We start from the raw sequence: 19,454 nt of genomic DNA, 5'->3' as shown, positions 1-19,454 counted from the left end.
AATTTGGTTGTTCAGGCCCTGATGCCACACAAAGTGAAAAATAAGTATGCATAATAGGTTTGTGGAGAACATGGAGTGACAACAAATATGCTAGTAATTATTAATACTGTATTCTGGGCCACGTTTCTGGACGTGAGACTAAGCTAAAGGGAGTTTTTAGGTCCTGATTACATATCAGGAGGCAAACATATGCTAGACTCAAACGAAAGTGGGATTACACGTTTGATGAAAATTGTGATCGATGCTGGAGTTTTCCCAAAAGATTTGTGATTGGTAAAACCTGCTGCAAATCACAGGGGCAAAGATTATGCATGTCCAATTTGCACATACCAGACTGGGTGAATTAAAGCACAATTTGTACGCACTTTCCCATTACGAGGCATAAAATCAAAATGTGATGCAAATTTTGCACCTGCTGATTATTGTACCTCTACAGGGAGTGCAGAATTATTAGGCAAATGAGTATTTTGACCACATCATCCTCTTTATGCATGTTGTCTTACTCCAAGCTGTATAGGCTCGAAAGCCTACTACCAATTAAGCATATTAGGTGATGTGCATCTCTGTAATGAGAAGGGGTGTGGTCTAATGACATCAACACCCTATATCAGGTGTGCATAATTATTAGGCAACTTCCTTTCCTTTGGCAAAATGGGTCAAAAGAAGGACTTGACAGGCTCAGAAAAGTCAAAAATAGTGAGATATCTTGCAGAGGGATGCAGCACTCTTAAAATTGCAAAGCTTCTGAAGCGTGATCATCGAACAATCAAGCGTTTCATTCAAAATAGTCAACCGGGTCGCAAGAAGCGTGTGGAAAAACCAAGGCGCAAAATAACTGCCCATGAACTGAGAAAAGTCAAGCGTGCAGCTGCCACGATGCCACTTGCCACCAGTTTGGCCATATTTCAGAGCTGCAACATCACTGGAGTGCCCAAAAGCACAAGGTGTGCAATACTCAGAGACATGGCCAAGGTAAGAAAGGCTGAAAGACGACCACCACTGAACAAGACACACAAGCTGAAACGTCAAGACTGGGCCAAGAAATATCTCAAGACTGATTTTTATAAGGTTTTATGGACTGATGAAATGAGAGTGAGTCTTGATGGGCCAGATGGATGGGCCCGTGGCTGGATTGGTAAAGGGCAGAGAGCTCCAGTCCGACTCAGACGCCAGCAAGGTGGAGGTGGAGTACTGGTTTGGGCTGGTATCATCAAAGATGAGCTTGTGGGGCCTTTTCGGGTTGAGGATGGAGTCAAGCTCAACTCCCAGTCCTACTGCCAGTTCCTGGAAGACACCTTCTTCAAGCAGTGGTACAGGAAGAAGTCTGCATCCTTCAAGAAAAACATGATTTTCATGCAGGACAATGCTCCATCACACACGTCCAAGTACTCCACAGCGTGGCTGGCAAGAAAGGGTATAAAAGAAGGAAATCTAATGACATGGCCTCCTTGTTCACCTGATCTGAACCCCATTGAGAACCTGTGGTCCATCATCAAATGTGAGATTTACAAGGAGGGAAAACAGTACACCTCTCTGAACAGTGTCTGGGAGGCTGTGGTTGCTGCTGCATGCAATGTTGATGGTGAACAGATCAAAACACTGACAGAATCCATGGATGGCAGGCTTTTGAGTGTCCTTGCAAAGAAAGGTGGCTATATTGGTCACTGATTTGTTTTTGTTTTGTTTTTGAATGTCAGAAATGTATATTTGTGAATGTTGAGATGTTATATTGGTTTCACTGGTAATGATAAATAATTGAAATGGGTATATATTTTTTTGTTGTTAAGTTGCCTAATAATTATGCACAGTGATAGTCACCTGCACACACAGATATCCCCCTAACATAGCTAAAACTAAAAACAAACTAAAAACTACTTCCAAAAATATTCAGTTTTGATATTAATGAGTTTTTTGGGTTCATTGAGAACATGGTTGTTGTTCAATAATAAAATTAATCCTCAAAAATACAACTTGCCTAATAATTCTGCACTCCCTGTATAGTAAAAGTCAGTAGAAGGCTCCTTTGAGAGTTTGCCCCAAGGCGCAGGAAATGCTAGTATGTTCCTTACAGAGATAAATAAGGAGCTCATCAAATAAATAAGATTTTAACTCTTTTCTGAAGCACAGGAGTGAAGGAATGAATGTGTACTGTGGTGGGATGTTTTCCACATCCTGGAAGCATAGATGATTAGGCATTTCTTCTGGCCTTCATGACTTCATATGTTGAGGTCCCCCTCTAAGACACTGAGGGGGTTATTCCAACTTTGGAGGAGGTGGTAATCCGTCCCAAATGTGACGGATTTACCACCAGACGTATTACGAGTTCTATAGGATATAATGGACTCGTAATACGGCTAGTGGTATATCCGTCACTTTACCGTCACTTTTGGGACGGATTACCACTTCCTCCAAAGTTGGAATAACCCCCTGAGTTCTTCTGCTGGCCAAATTGGTTTGATCGTTATAGTTCTACCCACAGAGTAAGAATAGGTGTGTTTTTGGTTTCTAAATTAACAGAGGGTTAGGGCTTTTATGTAATATTTGGAGTGTTCTGGCTCCTGGTTTTGTGCTAACTGCCAGAGGATGGTATTTTAAGCCATGCATGCAGTTGTACTATCTCTGGTGACCTTGATGGTGATTTAGCTGGTCTTGAAAGAAACAGGATTGGCGAGGAACCAATACTGCTCCAAATTTGGAAAAAGGTGAAAACACACCTCTTTAAATAGCACTACTTCATGGTGCAGTATCTGTGCACAAACCAGTCACCTATCAAATCACTTGTTGACTGTATCTTTGCCTTTGATCCTGTACAGCACTCTGTCTCCTTTGGATAGGTTTGTGATGTACAAATACCACATACACGGATACATGTATACATATATCTGTGAATTTATACAAATATCTGAGGTTGTTTCATGCCATTGGTGAGTAGGAGGAATTCCATCTTAACTGGGTTATGCTTTAGGTAGGTGCTTGGCTTCCAGTTCTGCATTAGATTGACGCAGCATTTGAGCTGCTGAATGTTGTGAGATGATGTGATTTTATAGTAGAATGGAGTATCAATGATGTTTTAATAGAGCGTGGTGCCACTTAAGAGTACAAATTGAAGATGATACGACAGAGGATGGGTCCCAACAGCATTCTGCAGGAGATGGGTTTGTTTTTGAGAAACTAAGGGTCTCTGTTGGATGGGTTGATGGTGGAGGGTGCAAACTCCTGCATGCCTGTGTCAGAGAAGCCATTACACATTTTTAGTGGATCAATTATTGATGGATTAGGAGACCGGGGTAATTTTGGTCATTTAGTTGCAGAGCATTGTCGATTACCTGAAGGTTAGCAGTCTCCTTGCAGAAGCATGCTTTGAAGCCTGATTGGTGGTCTTGAAGAAGACTATTTGTGTTGATCTGACTTTGCAGTTGAAACAAAACTGCTGTTGTGCTGATTTTTTTAGGTTAATCCTGGGGTAGTAGTTTAGAAGATCATCTCGGTGCAATGAGGGCTAATTATTAGGGCATGGATCTGTTTAGATATCATCTGTGATGGTTCTTTGACTAAGAGCGAAATTGGCCATGCTTAGGAGGCGTGTAAGTCATCTGACTGGAAAGTTTGTGATAGGTGATGGTGGAATATTGTCTAAATAGGAAGTTGCCTTGATTGAGGTCAGGATTTCGGTATACTTAGTATGTGAGAGGCGCCAAAGGTGGTCCACTGGGGCAATATTGAAGGATTAGGGGCAATACAGGAGTTTGTTTGATGAAGTGGATTTGATTTCTGATTTTGAATATCTTCTGTAGGAAGAAGTGGTTGATGGCATTGCATTTGTTAATTGCTTGTGGGATAGTGGATCCAGGAGGAGATTGACCTGCTTGACTGCTGTGACAAATGCTGGGCTTTATTGGTTAATTTTGAATAGTGGTCTTGTACCAGAATGCTTTGGCTGCCTTGATGAATTATCTCTATGTTTAGAGTTGGCTGAGACGGGTGAGATAATCAAGTGAATGGGTCCTTCTATATTTCGTTATTTCCCTGTGTAGCAAATACTTGTTCTCAGCAAGATTTTAGAAGTAACAAGGAGAGGCATGTTTGGAAGTGGAATGTCATGTTTGCAATGGTCAGTTGAGTTCTACATGCTGAGAAGCTTGTTGAACATCCGATGCGGGGTGTTGGGACTTGGCAAGCCTCGGGTTTTTCTTAAGGGATGTCATTGAGGAAGTGTTTGGTGGAGCAGTATGTTTGTTTTCTCTTTTTGGTTGACCTTGGTGCATTAATGTGGCTGAAGAATGAAGAAGGGAGTAGTGAAGTGGTCAGACCAATCAATGGGTAATACGTCTTTGCAGTGAATTGAAGGTAGGGCTCTTATGAGGAGGGCAAAAGGTTTTGCTTTTGAAGCTGGTGGACTCATTGGTAAGTTTCTTGATATCAACATAATTGAGTAGTGTTTCCAGCGATTCTTTCAATGGCTTTGTTTGAGCATATCTGGGGAGGATAACACTAAGAGGAATGTGGGATGGAGCTGCTGAATAGAAACAAAGGTGAGAGATTGCAGATTCCATACTAGAAGACCTTGTCTACACCAATAACATACCAAATTTTTTGGAATCTACTGGGATGCAAATCACAACATGGCAGGCTTCTCAGAAGAAATAATAATTCTTTCAGACCCCTTTAACAAAATATATCAGATTATGACAGAGTTTATTGTGGAAAGTGCTATCAAACAACCATTTGCCCACAGGTATTGCAAGAAATTGGGTTATTATTTGCAAAGGATGTGAGTCCTTTACAAGAATCAGTCGCAATTGGCTTACTACTGGGAACCAAGTACCCCACTGTAGCACTTGACTCTCTCAATTTAAGTCTTAGACTGACAAAGTATAACAAGTGATTTTAGATAATAAGTTGGTGACAACTTGACAAAGACAGTAGACCTGCCTTACATATTTGGACCTTGAAATGACGGTGTCACTAAAGGTATTTCCAGCTACCTGATATGCCTATTTGTAATTTAATACAGTGTGTGTGTGTGTGTGTGTGTGTGTGTGTATAATAAAAGTGCCTTCCCTTTTTGAAAGAAAAAGCACAGAATTGACAATAATTTATTGAGTGTTGTAGTAGAGTGCCAGAAGATGGGAATTACTAGCCCAGACCACTTCTCCTGAGTAGGCCTTGCACTGTTCTGCTTTGCTATGTGAAGAAAGCAAATTGCTCGAATGGGGTACTTTGCTCTCAGTAATAGCACAATTGCACACCTATTACTTGTGAAGGACTCACATCCTTCACAACTAATTATCCAATGTCTTACAAGTAGGAACACATATCTAAAGATTGTGCATGGATCATTGGCTATTCCAGCATTTCCTCATTCTGGGCATAGAACCCTCAAGTGTCTTACATTTGTTTTTTAAGTTTAAGAAGCCTACTTTTAAAGAGAAGTTAGCACCACCTAACCCATCTTAAAGTCCCTTCTATGTTTACCTTTCCCGATCTTGATTTAGATGACAGTCAACCAAGGAGATGCAGCTTGTTTGGCTGGAAAGTACCACATGTATGTCCACACACAACTAAGTAAGATACATTGTTTCTTGTGTACTGTTATATAGTAGAGTGATGCTTGATATATATCTGATTATAATCGGCTGACAGTTCTGTCATGCATTACAACTGAGAAATGGTACTCCAAAGGAGACATATAAGCAGCTCAGATCAAATAGTACCTAATTTAAAACTAGTATTGTCATTTAGAAGAGTTTAAGTATGTTTAGTAAAGTAAGTTGTGATTTCAGTATCAGGTGAGCACAAAGGGTGCCTCTTTTAATAGGACAGTGGTCTGGAGGAGGCATTCCATTCTTCTAATTATCATCAATTAGGTATATTTGTTGTGAATAGCGCCTAAAGCTTATTATGGAGCTGCTTTCAGTGTTTGTGGGCATCACGCGGATAAGTAGTGGATCTTTTGTGAGACTACAGACTGAGGTTTACATGGCATGAAACCATAAAGAACTCTGAAAACCATAGCCACAACCGTCTGCTCTCAGTTGTTTTCTTTCATGGGGACAACATTGCTCAATAGGTGGGGTTTGGCGGGTAACTTAGTCCAGAGTTTCACATTCTTTCACAACAAAACATCTCCCATACTCAAGCAGTTGGCATGGTCAAAACAATACACAACAGCTGTCCTGAATGGGTTTGGTTGCCAGTGTTTTAGGATTGGGCAAATCTAGGATGAAAATTCCCATTCTATGAAGCAATGCATTTTGATCGTGAATTGGAACCTTAGTCACTTGATCCTAGTCAGTCCATTGCCATTTTCACAATGATTTAGGGGGTTTGGCTCAAATAAAGTTTATCATAAAAATTAAATAATGAATTTGACTAATTAAAACAATTTTACTGCTGGACAATAAACACATAATTGATTTTTAAGACTAGCTCAGCAGTTATTAAGAATATGGAGGCGGTATCCTTCAAATCCCACCGATGAGGATATGTTCAAACTCTGATTCAGAAGGCCACTTGCATGGTGAAAAGAAGGGGTTCATCAGGTCTGCAAGGATAATTTGCATGTTTGAAATTGCAGCCTGTATGAGGTCAGTGGCTGCTTGAGGCTTGCAAGACACACCTAACAAACAGTATATGTGAGTGCTGGCTTTTGATAATTGGGTCTCTAAAACAGGACCAGCATCATCCAGTGACATGATGATGCCTATTGCAAAGAACCAAAGGGAACCCCCAAGCTATGAGGAGTGCCGCAACTCACACGGTGTGAGTCAAAACAAGATTGTTCTCAATACAAGAAAATGAGAACAGAGAAATATTCACAAGTCAAATATTTTTCATTTTAAGATTACTTGACATTATTTCACTTATCTTCAATATCTGTCCATTTACAGTGGCTTAGAAGTAGCAGCGAGAGATTAGATCGAGATGTTTGTGAAATACTTCAGCGTGTATTGTGTGAAGTTAAAACCCACCATGAACGTCACTTAAATAGGCTTTTAGGAATTTACAGGGCTCCCCGGGAGTGATGTCACAGCCACAAGGAACAAGAGTCTGAGTAGGAAGCACACTGAATAAACATTGTGTACAATTTATCCTTGTCCAGCTCCGAGCCGTGACCTACAACACATATAACACAGATTTAAATACACTCCAAAGTTAACATACACCCTGTTGACTAAGATCGGAGCAATTGTAAGCAAAGTAAATATTTCTAAAATGACAAACTAATTTTACTGGTTCTAGTTTGCCCTCCGAAGGAAACATAGACTCTGGAGTTATTCTGGTAATGTGTTTGGTATTGTTTTCTGTAAAAACCTTGAATGAATCACATGGAAAGAGCAAATACTGAATGCAGGATCTCTCTGTTTTTTGTTGTTTTGTGCTTTTAATTGTCCAACTTATTTCCCATAACTGGAGTACCCATAAAGCCCTTTCTTTGCCTTCCCTCCTCACAGACAGCCTTCAGACATTTTAGCTCTTAGATATAGGCAGCCTTTTAGACAGTTCTATTGTTTCCAATGCATAACATACTTTGAGTGGGCTTTAGATCAGCTTCTTACTCATTACTCGACAGTTTTCTTCTCGGTCTTAGTTGCCTGCTCTTGATTTCACAGTGTTGCTCCCTACTCTTGTGTTTGTCCTGCCCTGGAGCATTTCTGTCTCATGGTGTTCTGACTGAATTACATCTATCCTTCCACTGTATATTTGAGGGAACTCTTTTTGATTTTCTATTGGCCACTCCATGCAAGTACGTTTTTCCTTGTTCCCACCTCCTAGTTGTTGTTCTTTTCCTTGTGCTCTCATTTGACTCTGCTCCCCATGCCCTGAAGTTCTCCCCCCACTTCTTATTGGTCCAATGTGCTATTTTATGTGTTTTAGACAGACCTGACAGCTGGCAGGTGCTGCTGGGCCAATCATATTATTTTATACACTTTCCACGCTCTTCCTATTCACATTTCTTTTTACATTTTAATTTATCATTGTAACATGTCCATCCGATACAAGTATCACAACACATCCTTGTGTGTCGACAGGGGAACCCACTCCAGAATGGCTGCCGATGTGATATATGCAGTGCATGCCCTTGGCAAAAAGCATTTGTAAAGCGAGCAGCTCAGCCTTTTCCAGGCTTACACCTATTGTATTTGCCAATCCTTGTTTCTCTGTTTGTTCCCCACTGCTAATATTTACCATATTTTCCACAAAATCACCCTGTACTCCATGCTGCACTTCAGCACGTTCCCAGCTGTTCTATCATCTTCCCGGAGCCTTTCAGCAGAAGAAACACAATCTTATATTTCTGGTGCCGATTTACACTCCTTTTGTATAAAAAAAATCTGAAATTAAAACACTTCAATATTATTTATTCCAGCCTTTTTATCAATTGTTTTTTTAAATCATTTCAAGTGCATATTGTTTGAAACATGGAAAAAAGCAGATGTAGTGATGGCCATCTGTAAAGCACAAAAGGCATGTAACAGAGGAATGAATGGTGTGTGTGGTATATGTGTGTGCCTCTATGGGTCTGTGATGTGTGTGTGTGTGTGTGTGTTTGTGTGTGTGTAACTGTATTTGTGTGTGGCAGTGAGACAAGTGTAGAGCAGATGCTGCTTAGCTCACCGACGGTTTAGCTGCTCCATCTGCTGTATGGAGTTGGACCGCTGGAGGATCTGTGGTGCCGGAGGCGCAGTGGGCCGCTGCCAGGTAGTTGTCCTGTTGACATGGTCCACATAGAAGATCCTACCATGGCTATCAATCCGTGCCTCCCAATCTAAGCAAAAGCAAAGAAACCATTACTTGCAATATCATGTCAATTCAGATTTTCTCAGAAGGCTGCCCATGTTCTACCATGTTCCATCTGTTTGCAAATCTGTCCAATATGATGTTTTCTATACGTCTCTCCTATCCTATTGCCTACAACATTTTTATGTCCTCATTTCTCTTGCTTACCTATAATCTTTTCAGTCACTGTTTATTTTGTAAAATGTATAAAATAATCTTGTCCCACGCAGCAATGCACATGGTCCCAATTTGAAGCTGGAGGATCCCTGAAGTACCTGATTGTCATTTCATTTGACAACAGCCACAGGTGGATACCATTTTGAGGTTGGAATATTGCACATAACGTATTTTAAATATGAAAAGTATGCTTTGATTGCTTTTGCAAATGTTGATCAAATGTGTTGTGTTGGATCCAGGGCTCTGATGATTATGATTCACTTGTATGTTTATCTAATGTGTACTAAATGCCTGTAAACATTTAGGGCCTGATGTACGACCTCCATTTGCTGACATGGGATGTACAAATTGCCCATTGACTAGTTTGCTAGGGGAATGTCATTTGTGATGCAACTAAAATGGTCGCATTGTGAATTGCCAATTCACCAGGGACACAAAGCGACCTGTCTAATGAATCCTAATTAGGGAGGTCACATTTTGCAAACCTCTCTGAATGAATGGCTGTGAATAGAGGAATGGTGGCATGCAAGGGACGGCAGACCATCATTCCTGCATTTCCTTATCTAAAGGGGAATTTGTTTAAAGCAGCCATTTCATTTAAAGAAAAGAGACAGCTGCTGCTTTTTTTGAAAAACAGGCAGATTTCCCCCTTTGAAAATCGGTTACCACCACAACGTGCGAGATGGTAATTTTTCAATGTTTTGCAAACACTTTTGAGATCACAAACCATTGATACAGTCGTTTTTTGATTCACAAATAGGATGGGAATGACTCATTCACAAAGTCTTCATTTCCGATTCAGAATACGTCTTAAAACCACTTATAAAAGGCGTTTTGTACATTAGGTAAAGTACTTTCAGTCACGAAGCCAGGCCAGCCAAAAGCCAGGTTCTCTAACTGCAAAAAACGTTAATACCAGGGGCCCGTGGTGTGAAAAAAGGGTAGAAAGGCCAAGCTTCAGTCTGGATGGAGTTTCACTGCCAGCTGTTCGATGAGTTCAGCGCAAAACAACTGTGCCCAATGTTCCACTGTGCAACCAAGATTCTGAAGACACAACTACAATTCTCACGGTGCAGAGCCACATAATGAACGGACTGTTGCCAGCAGAATGTCGCTGAAAACAGGCCTCAATACCCACACTGAAAGTATATTCAATTTTGTTGTTAAATATTTCAGGATATCCTTGTTTGCTATTTCCTTGGCTTCTGATCAACCATTCACAGCAACAAAGGCCTTGAAGTAGCGCTGGGCTCTAAAAAGCATCTCGCGGCGCTGAAAGCTGTGATGGTTCCAGCGCTGCACAGTGCTTCTCGGCCAGTGTTCTCTGAGCTCGTCCATTATTGATAGAGCCCTGAATCCAGGAAATCGATTTAGACAGAACCTAAATCATCACTGGATGACACTTAGGTGCATTTGTTTAGCTCGTTAGACTTTAATGTGCGCTGATGGTTATGTGATGCGGATATCCTATAGCGCTTTATGCAGGTAGTGTAGGACCAGTGTCCAGAGACCTACTCACGGAAAGGACTGCATCCTTTTGTGCAAAGACAATGGAATGGGTTAGGTCATCGGATCCCTACACTTCCCATGATGAACACACCTCTTTCGCCCACATTTAGTTTTAGTTTGAAGATCACTCTTGAATGTCATGAATAATTCAACTAATTGAAACAGCTCATGTACCCAACGGTGCAGGGTCTGATGCGCAAAAAGCATTGCATCCACCAAGACAGTAAAACTGACATTGCAAATGCAAAGTCTCAATTCGCAGTGCAAAAAATGTCCTGTGATTTTTAGTTGCCACTGTGAAGCACAATGCCCACATCACAAACCCTTTTCAATTTCAAGGGAATGGTGCGCCAACCTGTGAGCCACCCTCTTGACAGTCATGAAATGTTTTTTTCCATAATAAATGTTTTGCATTTTATCGGTATTAACATGTAAACATGCACATGCTATTAACTGTATTATTCACGTTTAGATTGACCATAGCTAATGTAGGCCTGCTTTTTAAACTAACGTTTGGTTGCCACTTTCATGTCACGTGTCTATTTCATTTCTAGGATAAGATGAAGTATGAATTAACAAAAGCAAAGTGCCTTTGCTTTCTTTCTCATGTGACATGTTTGCCTTTATGTAACCACTGCAGAGTGTCCTAATTAGTTGCAACATTACGCCTGCAGACTAGAGGCTGGTCCAATGTATCCTGTTTGTGGCAGATAATTATGTTTAAAAGACGTTTAGAGAAGCTATATTATAAAGGTTCCTGAGAAACTAATTAGCTCTAGTTTGTATCTCCTTCATTTAGCCTGATTGAATCAATCTATGGGAACTATGGGGGTCATTCTGACCCTGGTGGTCTATGACCACCAGGGTCGCGGATGACTGAAGCACCGCCAACAGGCTGGCGGTGCTTCAAAGCCCATTCCGACCGCAGCAGTAAAGCCGCGGTCGGAAAACCGGGTCCGGCGGTTTCCCGCCGGATTTCCCCCAGCTGGGCAAATCCGCTTCCCGCCAGCCTGTTTCTGGCGGTTTTTACCGCCAGGAACAGGATGGCGGGAACGGGTGTCCTGGGGCCCCTAGGGGCCCCTGCACTGCCCATGCCACTGGCATGGGCAGTGCAGGGGCCCCCTAACAGGGCCCCAGCCTGCTTTTCACTGTCTGCCTAGCAGACAGTGAAAAGCGTGACGGGTGCAACTGCACCAGTCGCACACCTGCAACACCACCGGCTCCATTCGGAGCCGGCTTCAGTGTTGCAGGCCGCCTTCCCGCTGGGCCGGCGGGCGCTAACAATGTTAGCACCCGCCGGCCCAGCGGGAAGGTCGGAATGGCCCCAGCGGTCTTTCGACCACGGAGCGGCCATATGGCGGTTCCCGCCAGGCGGGCGGTGCCCGCCGCCCGCCGGGGTCAGAATGACCCCCTATGTCTCGGTGTAGCCAATGCTAGACTTGTGTGATTTAAGTTAATGCAGAGTACGTTGCAATTCAGAACACTTTTAGAATACTTACTGAGAAGAGCAGAGTATGGGATTGAGGGTGCTCTCTTTATGGGAGAATTTATTTACATAATAGTTTACATTTGAGGTGAATTTACAATAGTTCACCCTCTTGGTTATATGACTTTGATTGATTTGAATTTCATATTAACTACTGCATTCATGTTTTGATCACAGATTGACACTAATTTGATGATTTTGAATATGTAAAAGTTTAACCTTTTAATAAACATTTATGGTCTGAAAACCTTACATTTCTCTGTCATCCTTGTGGAGCCTAAGGTACATCAAATCAGTTAAATGTATTGATGTGATAACTAGCTTCATTTGTGGATTTTGATTCATCAGATAGCGCTTTATGGGCCCAAAACTTGCACTAGCTGCTTCATTCACAAAGCATTGAATAATTTTAATTTAGTCTTTGCTAGTGAAGACTGGGGACATTCAAGAGGAGCAGACAGTGCTCCCACAGGCTGTGGCATGCTCTCCCTGAGGCCCTATTCACAGTGTTCTGCTTATGTTAGTGTGACTCCTGTTTTTGTAACTTATTAAGTTCGGAATGCAAACAAATTGCAAACAATGATGGATGTGCTGTCACTACACCTAGAGGATTTTAAAGTCATATGGGTGGTGAGTTACTCATTTTTATTAACTAGCATTTCATGTTTTGCCTGAAATGCCAGCAATACGCACAGGTTTCCAAGCGTACTCCTGTGAAAGATTTGTGACTATGCAACTACAACAGTGCTGAGGCATTTTCTACATATGCAACTCCACATAGTGCACAAGTGTTTTTTGTAAAATGCCATCAAATTTATGCAATGGAACTTTCTTTCAAACTTAATTTTTCTACACTGGGATAGTATTTTCCGCATGGAGAAACCCTTTCCACGTATGGTGTTGCTCAGACATTCCTTCAAAACACCAGCCTGAAACGACCTCTTCCCCACCCCTTGAGTGGGTTTTATTCATGTGCAATATTACTCCATCATGAATGTTTTGTATCCGCAATAGCCCCCAGGATACAATCTCACCTTCCGTGAATAACTTGCACCATTAAGTGAAACCATTGCATGTGTACACTACACTTACATGTATAAATGTCTGAATGAATCTGGCCCGTTGACTTTTGTTTTAAATTCACAAACACACTGGTGCTGTTTCTTGGCTCCATTTTTAGGAAATGTGACATAACAATAGGATTTTGTGCTTACATACCACAGTCAACATGTCACAGTATTAATTGGCCTTTCCGCTCTAAGAATGTTGGCAGTTTTGATCCGTGAAATTTATCATAGGACGAATCTTAAAGTGCTTTCTATATCGTACCCAGTAATTAACAGGTGTGATAAACTTCGCATTACTAGTAATTGTGATCCCTGCATTAATTAATAGATGCACCTTTAACCGAGGCCTAAAGGTGATACTTAAGTTTGTGTGATGTATGTTATCACTGGATCCTCATAGGAAGCTGATGACTCTTTTGTTGTTTATTAGTTACCAATACCAAAACTCGTAAAAATACAATTAAAAGAGCTCAAGCAACACAGAAAAAGGTAGAACAGGCAGCCTCATGCTTTATATAGCAGAGAAAGTCCCTATGACTTTTGTACGGACTTATTCTTTTCAGTTGGGAGGTACATTATTCTGTACGCTCAAAAAATGTTATAAATCTTCAATCTTTACAAAGAAGCTTTTAATCACAGGTATGCCCATTAATAACAGAACAGTGACATAAGCCTTGAAATTACTAAAATAAACATTTCTTTGCAGTTTGATGCTTCATTGTGAGTCTCTGGTGTTGGTGCGAGAATGTCACATCCATACTCTCTCTGTCTTTCACGCCTCAATAGTTCTTACTTGCAGAACAATCTGTTCCGTCTATCCAGTTTGTAGTAATCACCTTTAAAAAAAGCCAGTGGGCCAGATGTATGAAAGGAGTTTGAGATCGCAATCCTTGTAATTCAAATATTATCTTGGCTTGAGATTACAGAATGTCCATTATAATGTACAAACCTCGTTTTAGAAGTTGGTCGAGTTTTTGTTGACCACAAAATGTGTTTTAAGACCAATATTGAATTGTAGTTTGGAAGGGGCATGCCTTTCAAATTGCTATTTGGTATGGTAATTGTTTGGAACCGCAATACTTGTTGCAAACCATTGACCAGTTAGTAACTCCTCAAAGGAGGTAGTAACTAAGACTCAAAGGGGGAGCCCTTTGCAGTCCCTTCCCTTTTAAGAATCGTGTTGGCAGTGTCAGAAGGCAGTGGTACATCCACTCCTGCAATCCCTTGCATTTTCTTAAATGTGAAACCAAGGGACATATTTATGAAAAGTGGCACTGCACCTAGTGCAGCGCCACTTTTCTTGTGCCCCTTAGTGCTTCCTAATGCCACCATGTGTGCGCCGTATTTAATAAACGGTACACCATGGCGGTAGTTAGGGAACTAGCATCAAAATGTTTGATGCTACTTTGGCGCTTTGCAGGAGTAGCATCAAAATGCAGGATTAGCGTCAACAATTTTGACGCTAATCCTGCAAAGCAAGCAGAGGCCCATTGTAATCAATGGGAGCCTAATTTTAACGCCCGCTCTGAGCAGGAGTTTAAAGTGCCGAAAAAAATGCCGCAAATAAATCTCTTAGATTTCTTTGTGCCATTTTGTTGGCCCCCCTAATGGGGGAATGCCCCCCTTGTACACATTATGCCTGGCGTAGGCACAATGTGGCGGAAGGGGTTGCGCCACTTTGTAAATATGGCGCTGTGTTTTTGACCATCTAACACCACATTAGCAAAAAAAAGAAAATGACGCTAATGTGCCGTTAAGATGGTGCTAGGCCCTCTTAAATCTGGGCCCTAATGTTTTATAAGGCCACACAAGTTTAAGGAACATACCTCTTTTTACAAAAAAGTTTCCCGTTTGGGAAGATAAGCAAAGATGTTGTTGTCTGATGTCCCATGCACGCCATCTTTCCAATGTCTGTAGCATATCATGAAGGGGTCGACACAGATTGCTTCCTGCCTCATTAATGTTCATTAAGCAGACTGGTCTGCACACCCCTGTGAATTGTGAGTTTGCAAAGTATCCAAATAAAGCATATATTTAGCATCAACGAATAGGAAATATCTATCAATTCTCAGACAACTACGCTTGCCATTGGAATATGGTGAGTACTGTAGAATCTTGGCTCTGTACTTCTGCAAGGAGCACAGAACATTATCTTAACACAAACATATTTGTATACATTAAGTGATAGTAAGACTAACTCAAGAGTAAAAAAAGAGGTGAATCCATCAAACGTCGACATACAGTGATCTGGGAGGAGCAAATCTCTTCAAAGTGATGTCTCTATAAATCCTCTACTTAATAAACACCATACTGCAAGTACAGAAATACACAAAAAGTGACATTCCAATCAGGAACCAAGAAGAACAAACCATGACGACAAATTAACAGGTGGAGTTCTCTAAAGCCAATGTTGTTTTCTCATAGTAATATGTTAATAGGAGAATAGCTTAGGAGCTCAACAATACTAGTTTTGGGTAATTTACCATTTTGATGAATTTCTAAATAGAAGAAAGTCAGCCTGCTGAAAACAGATTGACAAAACTTTATTTCAGAGAAGAGACAAATACCTTGTGCACAAAAATATTATTTTCTTCATAGAAATTTAGAAGTAGTATTTCTTTTATGTCTATTGCAAATCAATTTTTGTTTTTATAAAGAAAAGCAACAACAACATGACAAAAGGGTTAGAAGGGAAAAAAGCTGGGTATAGAGTATGGGTGTGAATGGATGGGGTAAGGCAGGTAGTTAGGCATTTGTAAAAAAACAAAAAAAAAACAGGAATAAAGCGAAAGGGAAAACAGCAAAAGGGGCATGGAAGGCAGAAAAAAAGGTGAATGGATCAGTGGGGGGAATTCAAAGCTTCATTAAAACAAGGGGACAGGGTTGAAAAAATGAAAGGTTAAGAAGGGGGTTCTTAAAACAGCCACAGAATACCCCAAAGAACTGAATTGTTCATCTACAAAAGCTTTCACTAGGTTGGTTTTGACAACCTGGTGAAATCCATTCTTGGTAAGAAAAATTTGCCAAGATTGGTTTGATGAAAACATTGTGTCAGTAACACTTTTTTCAGGTAGATTTTGTTCTGTAAAGCACATACATCCCCAAGTTTTGAGCCAGAGTGGGTGAGATATGAGCACTGTATCAATCTGTCTGTGATGGTCAGTTGCCCACAACTGGACTCAAGAGTAACCAAATCACCTGGTCTTGTTGACTAGTGATAACACTATCAGCACTTGTCACTGTTCTTGCTGCGTACTGACAGCAGTATGAACATTGCTCTGTGTCCTCCCCTCAGAGCATCTGGATAAACATCCACACTGGCAAGGGGAAAAGGGCAGCATGAATCTCTGAACACAGGAAGATTGAAAGAGTTTCCTTTGGGGTGAAGGGTTATCTCCATGCCCCACTTGAAGGAGTGAACAACTGAGTTAATATGGCAGCATTGTGCAAGCCACACTCCTAATGCTATGCCGTTATGTTTTAGAACATTTACACTGTATTTCAGTTCTACAAGTGGGAAGTCAGGAAAGAGGATTACTTTTGCAACCTTTGCAAATCTTCAAACACAACTAGTTGTGTTTATCAAAACTCCTGTCATTGCCACTCACTCAAACTTTCCTATAGAAAGCATTTCATTGTGCTATCCATTTTAGCTAAAAATGCCTGAGCCCTGGGCCATTAGGTTAAAGTGAAATAATTTCTCACTTGGTGGCAGAGCCTCATCCACCCTCTGGTATCTGCTAACATCATGCCGTACTGAAGGTAGTGATCGCAAAGACTGATGGCTGGTTGCTTGAGAACCTAGAATAAAATGTCAGAAATCATAGTAGTTATATTCTTATCATTTCACCTCTAATATTAAGATGCAGCAAATGTAATCTGATCCATCATATATAACACAGTGGTTCTGATTTTGCATCTATAGTCACTACTAAATCCATTTTTACAGTCAATGAACCTGACTGAATCACAACATAAAGTACATACTCTATTAAATTCTAAGGAAAAGTCAACAATATGCACATGTGGCTCTGTTTAAAGACAGGGTGAAGGTCAGTAACCAAAGAGCAACAGAGTCATATAAACATTGGAAAGCCACCCTGATTATGTGCTAGAACATGTTAAGAATACAACATTCTGACAAAACCTGAGTATTTGTGTAAGGGAGTGGGACTTCGTGAGTAGCTTTTGAACAACAAATTCCCGATCACCGGGTTATAACACGCTGAACTTTCCATTTTAAAGAAGATTTCCTAACTGAAAACCACTATCAAAAACATTGTGTGCATAATTTTTAAGTATTTGGATTGGGTAATTTTGAAGGAATACAAAAACACAACACAGTACTTCAATGTTCAGTTCTTCAGTGTATGCAAACATTTGTTATTTTGCAGGCCAATAGCTTGATCGGTAAAGTCTGGCTGCATGTAATCTTTCTTACTGCTTCACTGCCATTCTGAAAACTGCTATTGACTTCAATCAGTTCAGTTGATCCTTGGCAGGTTTGCACACCACTAAGCGCTCTCCTCATCTGATTCAGTGTGAGGTTCTATCTTGCTCTCCCTGCCATTCCCAGCACGGTGGTACTTTTGCTCACTGAAGGCCAAACAGGTGGATGTGGTGTGGTGAGAGGTCACAGTGGGACCTGTAGATTGGTCTCTCCGCACATCCAGAAGTCCTGCAGTCAATTGGTGGAATGCAGTCTACCTTGCCTTTCACATAACCTCTTAAGGCATCTGAGCCCAGATGTCTCTAATGCAGGGCCGCCTTAGAAAATAAATCCCTCCTTTGGCCCTGTCTGGGCCCCAGGGACCACCCAGCCTGAATCAGCACCTAGCCAATTTGCTTCTAAGACAGTATCAAGGAACCAATAAAGTAAACAAAAGTAATCATTCCACAAAACTTGTTTGGTTATTTTCCCATCATAACCGCGTGAGTGTATTTATTTCTCAAGCACTGAAATGCTACTTTCTTTTACCTGCTACACTAAAGGTCTCTCATTGGCTAAGCCGCACTCCTGCAGCCCATTCAGACGCCATATCATAGGAGGCAGGTTTATATGTTTTCTTCTCATAAATTCTGATTCAACATACACATCAGAAACTACCCCTTTGTGCTCTAAGGATAGCCGTTGTACTAGCAGTGTTAATGTATATGGTTTGTCAAAAAGAAAACACCAATCTTCTAACATGTAAATAAAAGCATTTTACATCCTATATTCCTTCCTCACTTTCACTTATACTACACTCATATGCCATAGCTCTTGTTCAAATGAGTCCATCTCTGATCACCATGCTACTACCAATAATCCTGTTCCAACTTATTCTATGCCTCACACTTCCTAATAACTCTGACTTACATAACCAATCTCATAACATAATAACACCTATCAGCACTCTGCATCATCTATGCCCAATCATGTCTTACATTCGCACAAAATGCACCCTCATTTCTGCCACAGTCAGCTTAGCTACCTGCTAAGACATATTGCCAAAAGACCTCCAAGTTCCCACATCTCTAAAGAACTTTGTGTCTCTCTTTTCCTGTGAAACATGTTATTAGTTTACAACAGAGGGGACCTCTAGATTTCCTATCAATCAACCAATCAAAAAAACATATAGAGCGCGCTACTCACCCGTGAGGGTCTCAAGGTGCTGGGAGGGGGCGAAGGGGGGAGCTGGGAGGGTCAATGTTCAAACAACCATGTCTTGAGGTTCTTCCTGAAGACCAGAAGGTCTTTGGTTTTGCGAAGGTTGGTGGGGAGGGAGTTCCAGGTTTTGGGGGCGAGGTAGGAGAAGGACCTGCCTCCTGTGGTGGTGCGTTGGATGCGGGGGACTGTGGCTAGGGCGAGGTCGGCTGATCGGAGGTTGCATGTGGGAGTGTTGAAGTTCACTCTTTCGTTGAGGTAGGTTGGACCGGTGTTGAGGAGGGATTTGTGTGAGTGGATGAGGATCTTGAATGTGAATCTCTTGTCTATGGGGAGCCAGTGAAGGGATTTGAGGTGTGGTGAGATTCGTTTGTGGCGGGGGAGGCCTAGGACAAGGCGTGCGGCTGTGTTCTGGATTCTCTGGAGTTTGCGTTTGAGTTTGAGTGCCGGCGTAGAGGGCGTTACCATAGTCTAGTCTGCTGCTGATGAGTGCATGGGTGACTGTCTTCCTGGTCTCTGGGGGAATCCATTTGATGGATTTTTTTAGAGTGCGGAGTGTGTGGAAGCAGGAGGAGGTTAGAGCATTGATTTGCTGTGTCATGGAAAGGGAGGAGTCCAGGATGATGCAGAGGTTGCGTGCATGGTTTGCGGGGGTGGGTGCGGGGTCTAGGGCGGTCGGCCACCAGGAGTCGTCCCATGTGGTTTTGTTGGGGCAGAAGATTATGATCTCGGTTTTGTTGGAGTTAAGCTTGAGGTGGTTAGTTGTCATCCAGTTGGCGGTGTCGAG

General features: G+C 41.5%; 1 protein-coding gene across 5 annotated transcripts in view; it reads right to left on the bottom strand.

Moving 5' to 3' along the window:
* HECW2 (HECT, C2 and WW domain containing E3 ubiquitin protein ligase 2) overlaps positions 1-19,454 on the bottom strand; it is a 1,462,881-nt gene that overhangs the window by 350,916 nt on the left and 1,092,511 nt on the right. For 3 of the 5 annotated variants that reach the window (XM_069225854.1, XM_069225859.1, XM_069225855.1), the window contains 2 exons: positions 16,726-16,821; positions 8,620-8,770 (listed from right to left, as the gene is read on the bottom strand). In XM_069225854.1, the coding sequence (XP_069081955.1) occupies positions 8,620-8,770; positions 16,726-16,821 (247 nt within the window). The remainder of the gene's footprint in view (positions 1-8,619; positions 8,771-16,725; positions 16,822-19,454) is intronic. The other 2 variants (XM_069225856.1, XM_069225857.1) reach the window with 1 other exon arrangement.

The sequence above is a fragment of the Pleurodeles waltl genome, chromosome 3_1 (genome assembly GCF_031143425.1).
Source record: "Pleurodeles waltl isolate 20211129_DDA chromosome 3_1, aPleWal1.hap1.20221129, whole genome shotgun sequence".
Taxonomy (NCBI): domain Eukaryota; kingdom Metazoa; phylum Chordata; class Amphibia; order Caudata; family Salamandridae; genus Pleurodeles; species Pleurodeles waltl.
This window is presented reverse-complemented; position numbering and strand designations above follow the sequence as displayed.